At 45.8% G+C, this 10,495-nt stretch overlaps 1 protein-coding gene across 1 annotated transcript; it reads left to right on the forward strand.

Moving 5' to 3' along the window:
* The first annotated feature begins 1,828 nt into the window (after positions 1–1,828).
* On the forward strand, positions 1,829–3,255 carry LOC109904932 (P2Y purinoceptor 13-like). Its single transcript, XM_020502029.2, has one exon. It carries the CDS (start codon positions 1,833–1,835, stop codon positions 2,808–2,810), a length of 978 nt encoding a protein of 325 aa, XP_020357618.2. The 5' UTR covers positions 1,829–1,832; the 3' UTR covers positions 2,811–3,255.
* The last annotated feature ends 7,240 nt before the right edge of the window (positions 3,256–10,495 follow it).

Here is a 10,495-nt window from a genome sequence, read left to right on the forward strand (position 1 = left end):
GGTGTTAAGCATATCCCACTTTAGCTCACCTAACAGAATGAACTCTGAAGATAGATGGGGGACAATCAATTCACATATGGTGTCCAGGGCACAGCTGGGAGCTTAGGGGGGTCTATAACAGGCGGCAACAGTGAGAGACTTATTTCTGGAGAGATTAATTTTTTAATTAGAAGCTCAAACTGTTTGGGCATAGACCTGGAAAGTATGATAGAACTTTGCTGGCTATCTCTGGAGTAGATTGCAACTCCCCCACCTTTTTGATGGAAAATGTTGTAGTTGGGTTTGGAAATCCCCGAATTCTTGGTGGCCTTCCTAAGGCAGGATTCAGACACAGCACGGACATCAGGGATGGCGGAGTGTGCTAAAGCAGTGAGTAAAACAAACTTAGGGAGGAGGCTTCTGATGTTAACATGCATGAAACCAAGGCTTTTTCAGTTATGGAAGTCAACAAATGAGAGTTCCTGGGGACACGCAGGGCCTGGGTTACCCTCCACATCACCCGAGGAACAGAGGAGGAGTAGGATGAGGGTACGGCTAAAGGCTATCAAGACTGGTCGTCTAGTGCGTTGGGGACAGAGAAAAAAGGAGCAGATTTCTGGGCGTGGTAGAATAGATTCAGGGCATAATGTACAGGCAGGGGTATGGTGGGGTGCGGGTACAGTGGAGGTAAACCCAGGCACCGAGTGATGATAAGAAAGGTTGCATCTCTGGACGTGCTAGTTATGCTGGGGGAGGTCCCCGCATGTGTGGGAGTTGGGCCAAAGGAGGTATCTACGGCATGTACAGTGGGACTAGGGGCTCCGCAGTAAACTAAAACAATGATAACTATTCGAAACAGCAGTGTACAAGGCATATTGACATTTCAGAGAGACATAAAGCGAGGCAAAAAGCAATCACAGGTGTTGATTGGGAGAGCCAGCTAAGACAACAACGGGTAAGACAACGACCACTAATCAGCTAAGGCAACAACAACAGGTAAAATGGTGATGAATGGGTGGAGATGGTCAGTTAACTACACATAGAGCCTGAGTTCTAGGCTGGGGCCGAAATATTTTTTATTTATAAAAAAAATGGAGTATCGTGACTAATGAACAGTCCAGCAGGCATCAGCTATGTAGCCAAGAGTGATCATAGGATCCAGTGAACAGCAACAGATAGAACAGGGAAGCGTTACTACGCTAGCACCCGGGAGACACAGTGTTTAAAGTTTGCAGGCCGGGGTAAGTCGGAGCATCTGCTCCGACGTCCGGCATTGGCCGGTTGAGGGCACAGCGGATGGAGTTACGTCGGCGGACCAGTCGTGGTGCTACAGGCCAGATGGCGAAAGAGGTATTGTAGTTGTAGTAATTTTGTTTTCTAGCCGGGAGATGCGCCTGGCTCGCGGCTAATTGGTGCTAGCTTTGGGGCAGGGACGTTAGCACGCATTGCCACTCTGTAGCAGCTAGCTAGCAGCGATGATCCGATGCAAAGGTCTAGAGCTTATGACAAGGATCTGGTGGAGTAGTGGATTCTATCTGTGTTGGGGTAGAGTCCGGGAGGCATCGGCTGTGTAGCCGAGTGATCACAGAGTAGGCCAGGAAGTGGGCCTGGCTCCGGGCTAGCTTTGGGGCTGGGTCACTCTGTGGCAGCTAGCTAGCTTGTTATTGTTAACAAAAGCAATGCAAATCATGTTAAATGATGCAAGGTGATTCAAAGGTTTTCCTCAGTGTCTTCATTTTGCATGTTTTCGTATTGACTTAGGAAAGTCCTTGAATAAGTTCCTCATTTGGCAAACAATAGATTAGACTGAGATATTTCCATAACTTTTCTTCTCCCTTTTTTCAGATGCTACAATGACATCTAACCTGACATCCCCCCTGTTTCTTCTGGACTGTGGCTCTTTCAATTATCACGACCTAGATGTGGTTATCCCATGTCTGTACTTTGCAATGTTCCCGCTAGCCTTGATGTTGAATGGGGTCGCGTCCTGGGTCTCCCTGCACCTGAGCTCAACCTCCACCTTCATGGTGTATCTGAAGAACCTTTTGGCCGCTGACCTTCTCATGACCCTGACCATGCCTATTGTGGCGGCCAGTAAACTTCCTACGTCATCTGTGGGGTTACGACTGTTCTCCTGTCGCTACTCAGGTGTCATCTTCTACACATGCATGTACACAAGCATCACTCTACTGGGCCTCATCAGTCTGGACCGCTTCTTCAAGATCGTCAGGCCCTGTGGCAGGTTGTTGGGTCAGAACCTGGTCTTCGGTAAGGTACTGTCTGTCTCTGTGTGGGTGGCGCTGTTTGGCGCCACTGCTCTCCCTACCATTATCCTGACCAATCAGGGTGCCAGCAACAAGACGGATGCCTCCTGTATGTCCATGAAGAGCCCAGCCGGGGTCAGACTTCACACAGTGGTGGTTGTGTTCATGGATGTCTTGTTCTGGGCCGTAAGCATACTGGTTGTAGTTTGCTACATGTGCATCACCAACAAGGTCCTCCAGTCCTTCAGAAATTCCGGCAGCGAAAACAGTCAGGGCAAGCAAAAGACAAAGGTCCGTGTCTTCCTGGTTCTGGTCGTGTTCTCTGTGTGCTTCATTCCATTCCACATCATGCGGATCCCACGGACCATTCAGCAGACCAACAATGTCAACGGCTGTTCTCAAGTCTCCATCAACATCGCTCAAAAGGTGACCCTGTGGCTGTCCACCGTCAACATCTGCCTGGACCCACTCCTCTACTTCTTCCTGTGCAGGGAGTTCAAAGAGAAACTTATGGGGATGCTGAACAGAAAAGGGACACCTTCACAAATAACATCAGGCACCACATAGAACCGCTCAACATAGACAGGGAGGAGTATCATCCAATTAGACATTTCTCTAATTGAGACAAAAACACATTGTAGGCTAAATAGGGGATTTGAATAAAATTTCCTGAGGAAAACTAAATAACTTAGATTGGTTTTCTTTTGTTCTATACTTGTTAAAATGTTTCTACCCATAATTGTTGGAGAGCAAGTTGGATTACTGTGATATGTGGTTGTCTCTGCTACCTTAAGATGGATGCACTAACTGTAAGTCACTCTGGATAAGAGTGTCTGATTAATGACTAAAATCTAAATGTAAAATTAATTAGGTCACACAAGCTGTTATTTCACTGTTACTTTAGCTTGTTATCACAGAGCATGTAAAACCACCCATTGGGTATAAACTGGTTGAATCAATGCTGTTTTAACGTAATTTGTCAACGTATTGTGATGTGGAATCTACGTGAACAAAATACATTGGATTTGACGACCAGGTGCTTTCCCTCTCTGAGGCTGTCTTGAGGAAAACTCTCAAAAGAGTGAATAATCACAAAGTCGCCAGCCCAGATGACGTCCTCTGGGCCGCGTCCTCAGTGTGTGTGCTGACCAACTGGCAGATGTCTCCTCAGATATATTCAACCTGTCCCTGTCCCAGGTTGTAGTCCTAATCTGCTTTAAGTAGATCACCATTGTCCCAGTGCCCAAGAAAAACAAGGTGACATGCCCAAATGAATATTGTGCTGTTGCCCTCACCTCACCTCAGTTCTTTTTAAAATTTACTTAACACTTATTTTACCAGGTAAGTTGACTGAGAACACATTTTAATTTACAGCAATGACCTGGGGAAGAGTTACAGGGGAGAGGAGGGCGGGTGAATGAGCCAATTGGAAGCTGGGGATCAAATCAAATCAAATTGTATTTGTCACATACACATGGTTAGCAGATGTTAATGCGAGTGTAGCGAAATGCTTGTGCTTCTAGTTCCGACAATGCAGTAATAACCAACGAGTAATCTAGCTAACAATTCCAAAACTACTACCTTATACACATAAGTGTAAAGGGATAAAAAATATGTACATAAATATATATGAATGAGTGATGGTACAGAGCGGCATAGGCAAGATGCAGTAGATGGTATTGAGTACAGTATATACATATGAGATGAGTATGTAAACAAAGTGGCATAGTTAAAGTGGCTAGTGATACATGTATTACATAAAGATGCAGTAGATGGTATAGAGTACAGTATATACGTATACATATGAGATAAATAATGTAGGGTATGTAAACATTATATTAAGTAGCATTGTTTAAAGTGGCTAGTGATATATTTTACATCAATTCCCATTATTAAAGTGGCTGGAGTTGAGTCAGTGTGTTGGCAGCAGCCACTCAATGTTAGTGGTGGCTGTTTAACAGTCTGATGGCCTTGAGATAGAAGCTGTTTTTCAGTCTCTCGGTCCCAGCTTTGATGCACCTGTACTGACCTCGCCTTCTGGATGATTAGTTGACCATGACAATATGAGGGCCAGATTCGGAATTTAGCCAGGATACCGGGGTTAACACCCCTACTCTTACAATAAGTGCCATGGGATCTTTAGTGACCACAGAGTGGCAGGACACCTGTTTAACATCCCATCTGAAAGATGGCACCCTACACAGGGCAACGTCCTCAATCATTGCCCTGGGGCATTGGGATATTTATTTGAGGCACCAGAGGAATGGTTGCCTCCAACTGGCCCTCCAACATCACTTTCAACAGCATCTGGTCTCCCATCTAGGGACCAATCAGGACCAAACCTAGTTAGCTTCAGAAGCAAGCCAGGAGTGGGATGCAGGGTGGTATGCTGCTGGCGCAGGGCGGTCACGAAGTGCTTAGAGAGGCTGGTCACATCAAGGCCAGCATACTGGACACACCATTTTTCTACTGTTTTAAAGATCCATGGAAAACGTCATTTCCATCGCTATTCACACAGCCGTAAAACCTCTGGACAAGAGGAACACCTATGTGAGAATGCTGTTCATTGACTATTGTTCAGCATTCAACACAATTGTTCCCTCCAAGCTCGACACCAAGCTCAGAGCCATGGGTCTGGACACCACCCTCTGCAACTGGATCCTGGATTTCCTGATGGGCAGACCACCACAGGCTGTGAGGATTGGCAAAAACATCTCCTCCCCACTGACTCTTAACACAGGGGCCCCCGTGGGGTGTGTCCTCTGTCCTCTGCTGTACTCCCTGTTGACCCACGACTGACTCTTAACACGGGGGTCCCCCAGGGGTGGGTCCTCAGCCCTCTGCTGTACTCCCGTAGGGGCCCCCAGGGGTATGTCCTCTGTCCTCTGCTATACTCCCTGTTCACCCATGACTGTGTTGCTTTGCATGACACCAACTCCACCAGTTTGCTGACGACACTACAGTTGTAGGCCTGATAACCAACGATGACAAGACAGCCTATAGGGAGGGGGTAAGTGAACTGGCATTGTGGTGTCATTGACAACAACCTTACCCTCAACGTCAGCAAAACAAAGTAGTTGATTGATGACTTCAGGAAGCAGAGGAAGGAACATGCCCTGATCCACATCAACGGGACTACAGTAGAGAGTCTCAAGTTTTAAGTTCCTCAGCGTCCACATCACCGAGGACCTGTCATGGACTAACAACACCACTCTTGTAAAGAGGGAGCAACAGCATCTCTACTTCCTGAGGCGGCTGAAGAAATTCGGCATGGCACGCCATGCCCTCTCCAAATACTACTGCTGCTTTACTTCTGTTTTTGGTCATTGTCGTGTTGCATCACCCAACTTCTGTTGAGCTTCAATTGGCGGACAGATAGCCTTACATTCTCCTGAAAAATGTATTTATAGACTTGGGAATTCATTTCCCCGTCGATGATAGCAAGCTGTCCAGGACTTGAGGCAGCAAAGCAGCCCCAAACCACAATGCTCCCTCCACCATACTTTACTGTTGGGAAGAGGTTTTGATGTTGGTGTGCTGTGCCTTTTTTTCTCCACACATAGTGTTGTGTGTAGTTGTTGTCCTTCCAAACAACTAAATTGTAGTTCAATTGTTTTGCCCACAGCACTTTTGGACAGCAGTGGCTTCTTCCGTAGTGTCCTCCCATGAACATCATTCTTGTTTAGTGTTTCACGTATCGTAGGCTCGTCAACAGAGATGTTAGCATGTTCGGTAAGTCTTTAGCTGACACTCTTCTTAACCTCATTGAGTATTCTGTGCTGTGCTCTGGCAGTCATCTTTGCAGTGCTGAACTGTCTCCATTGATAGACAATTTGTCTTACCGTGGACTAATGAACATCTCAAGGCTTTTAGAGATACTTTTGTAACCCTTTCCAGCTTTATGCAAGTCAACAATTAGGTCTTCTGAGATCTCTTTTGTTCAAGGCATGGTTCACATCAGGCAATGCTTCTTGTGAATAGCGAACTCAAATTTTGAGAGTGTTTTTTATAGGTCAGGGCAGCTCTAACCAACATCTCGTCTCATTGATTGGACTCCAGGTTAGCTGACTCCTGACTCCAATTAGCTTTCAGAGTCATTACCCTCGGGGTAATGCATGTTTCAAGATAGTGTGCAAAGGTGGCAGGTCTGTGAAGATCTTCACAATCGCTGTAGAATATTGAACAGCGTTGATCACATCACGTTTTTAAGCAAGTCAGTTAAGAAGAAATTCTTATTTTCAATGACGGCCTAGGAACAGTGGGTTAACTGCCTGTTCAGGGGCAGAACGACAGATTTGTACCTTGTCAGCTCGGGGGTTTGAACTTGCAACCTTCCGGTTACTAGTCCAACGCTCTAACCACTAGGCTACCCTGCCGCCCCATGTACTTTAATGTCATCTCATTCTCAACTGCAATCCAGGTTATTGGGTTGTGCTATTAGATGAAGCACAGTGGTAACACATTGAGTTGATGTATTAATACAACATATCTGACATTGTATTCCCATTTGAACTTTGTTGTGCTTTAAGATAGTTGAAAGCATAGTACTAACACATTGCAAATTCAACTAACTTTTGGCTGTGTTTTTGAGTGGGTGATTATTATAAGGGCACAAGAAGAGACTCAAATGCAGACACAGGAGGCAGATGGTTGAGCTGCGATATTTAAACCAAAAGGGAGGAGGAAAAAGGCAGGTCGGGGACAGGCGAGAGAAACACAGGGATAAATACACCGGGGACTAATGGGGAAAACAAGAGACACCTGGAGGTGGGAGGAGACAATCACAAAGACAGGTGAAACAGGTGAAACAGATCAGGGCGTGACTAACCTAAGAATGAGTCCATCAAAACAATGATAATAGTAGTGATAGTAAATGGTATTTCATATACAACACACACAGCTGACCTTTTCAAGCACTTCTGTAAATAACCTTTAAACTTCAATGAAAGACCATAATAGAAGTGTGTATAGAAGTTCCTCAGTGGTAGAGAAACTATTCTCATTATGGTTTTGTGTGGTTTGTAACAGTCGTTGGATATTTCGAAGGAAAGAAGTGTGTCACTCACTGCTGGTTCCATTACACATTCTGGCCTTCTTTAAAATTAAAAAACTATTACACAGGAAGTCAGATATTTGATAACTAAACTGTGTAGCAAAATAAAGTGACAGTGGTGGAAAAAACTCAAGCTTCTGCAAGCACATTTCCCATTTCTCATAGCAGTGGTATAAAGTCCTTAAGTTAAAAAAACTTTTTTTTAAACTTTAATGTACTAGTTAAGTAGTTTTTGGGCACTTTACTATTTATATATTTTACAACTTTTACTCCAAAAGAAAATAATGTACTTTTTACTCCTTACATTTTCCCTGACAACCAAAAGTACTCATTACATTTTGAATGCTTAGCAAGACAGGAAAATGGTCCAGTTCACGCACTTATCAAGAGAACATCCCTGGTCATCCCTACTGCCTCTGATCTGGCGTATTCACTTAAACACAAATACTTTGTTTGTAAATTATGTCTGAGTGATGTCTGAGTTTACCAGTGGCTATTCGTGAATTTAAAAAACATAAAAACTTGTGCCGTCTGGTTTGCTTAATATAAGGAATTTGAAATGATTTATACTTTTACTTTTGATACTTAAGTATATTTTAGCAATTACATTTACTTTTGATACTTAAGTATATTTACAACCAAATGCTTTTAGACTTTTACTCAAGTAATATTTTACTGGGTGACTTTCACGCATTCTTGAGTAATTTTCTATTAAGGTATCTTTACTTTTACTAAAGTATGACAATTGGGTACTTCTTCCACTAAAGATATCAGCCCTTAAACTCTCAGCCTCATGTTTCAGCTGCATGTTACACAGAACGATGGTGGGTTTTAGAGATTACACAACAGTACAAACCCTCCAAGTCAAAGAAACACAGCATCGCTATAACACACAAACAACAAACACATGATAATAGAGGACAACAAGGGCATTGAGATCCTGTTGCATGCTGCCATGCACACTACCATGCACACTACCATGCACACTACAACGCACACTACCATGCACACTACAACGCACACAACCATGCACACCACTACCATGCACACCACTACCATGCACACTACCATGCACACTACCATGCACACTACCATGCACACTACCATGCACACTACCATGCACACCACTACCATGCACACCACTACCATGCACACTGCCATGCACACTACAACGCACACTACCATGCACACTACAACGCACACTACCATGCACACCACTACCATGCACACTACAATGCACACTACCATGCACACTACCATGCACACTACCATGCACACCACTACCATGCACACTACCATGCACATCACCACCATGCACACTACCATGCACACCACTACCATGCACATCACTACCATGCACATCACTACCATGCACACCACTACCATGCACACTACCATGCACATCACCACCATGCACACCACTACCATGCACACTACAACCATGCACACTACCATGCACACCACTACCATGCACACTGCCATGCATACTACCATGCACACCACTACCATGCACACTACCATGCACATCACCACCATGCACACCACTACCATGCACACTACCATGCACACTACCATGCACACTACCATGCACACTACCATGCACACCACTACCATGCACACTACCATGCACACTACCATGCACACTACCATGCACACTACCATGCACACCACTACCATGCACACCACTACCATGCACACCACTACCATGCACACCACTACCATGCACACCACTACCATGCACACTACCATGCACACTACCATGCACACTACAACGCACACTACCATGCACACTACAACGCACACTACCATGCACACCACTACCATGCACACTGCCATGCACACTACAACGCACACTACCATGCACACTACAACGCACACTACCATGCACACTACCATGCACACTACCATGCACACTACCATGCACACCACTACCATGCACACGACCATGCACATCACCACCATGCACACTACCATGCACACCACTACCATGCACACCACTACCATGCACACTACCATGCACACCACTACCATGCACACTACCATGCACATCACCACCATGCACACTACCATGCACACCACTACCATGCACACCACTACCATGCACACTACCATGCACATCACCACCATGCACACTACCATGCACACCACTACCATGCACACCACTACCATGCACACTACAACCATGCACACCACTACCATGCACACTACCATGCACACTACCATGCACACCACTACCATGCACACTACCATGCACATCACCACCATGCACACCACTACCATGCACACTACCATGCACACTACCATGCACACCACTACCATGCACACTACCATGCACACTACCATGCACACCACTACCATGCACACCACTACCATGCACACTACCATGCACACTACCATGCACACCACTACCATGCACACTACCATGCACATCACTACCATGCACATCACCACCATGCACACCACTACCATGCACACTACCATGCACATCACCACCATGCACACCCCTACCATGCACACTGCCATGCACACTACCATGCACATCACCACCATGCACACTACCATGCACATCACCACCATGCACACCACTACCATGCACATCACTGCCATGCACACTACCATGCACATCACCACCATGCACACCACTACCATGCACACTACCATGCACACTACAACGCACACTACCATGCACACCACTACCATGCACACTACCATGCACATCACCACCATGCACACCACTACCATGCACACTACCATGCACATCACCACCATGCACACCACTACCATGCACATCACTACCATGCACACTACCATGCACATCACCACCATGCACACCACTACCATGCACACTACCATGCACATCACCACCATGCACACCACTACCATGCACACCACTACCATACACACTACCATGCACATCACCACCATGCACACCACTACCATGCACACTACCCTGCACATTACCATGCACACCACTACCATGCACACTACCATGCACAATACCACCATGCACACCACTACCATGCACACTGCCATGCACAATACCATGCACAATACCACCATGCACACTACCATGCACACTACCATGCACACTACCCTGCACACTACCATGCACACCACTACCATGCACACCACTACCATGCACACTACAACGCACACTACCATGCACACCACTACCATGCACACTACCATGCACACTACC

Source organism: Oncorhynchus kisutch, linkage group LG15 (assembly GCF_002021735.2).
Source record: "Oncorhynchus kisutch isolate 150728-3 linkage group LG15, Okis_V2, whole genome shotgun sequence".
Taxonomy (NCBI): Eukaryota; Metazoa; Chordata; class Actinopteri; order Salmoniformes; family Salmonidae; genus Oncorhynchus; species Oncorhynchus kisutch.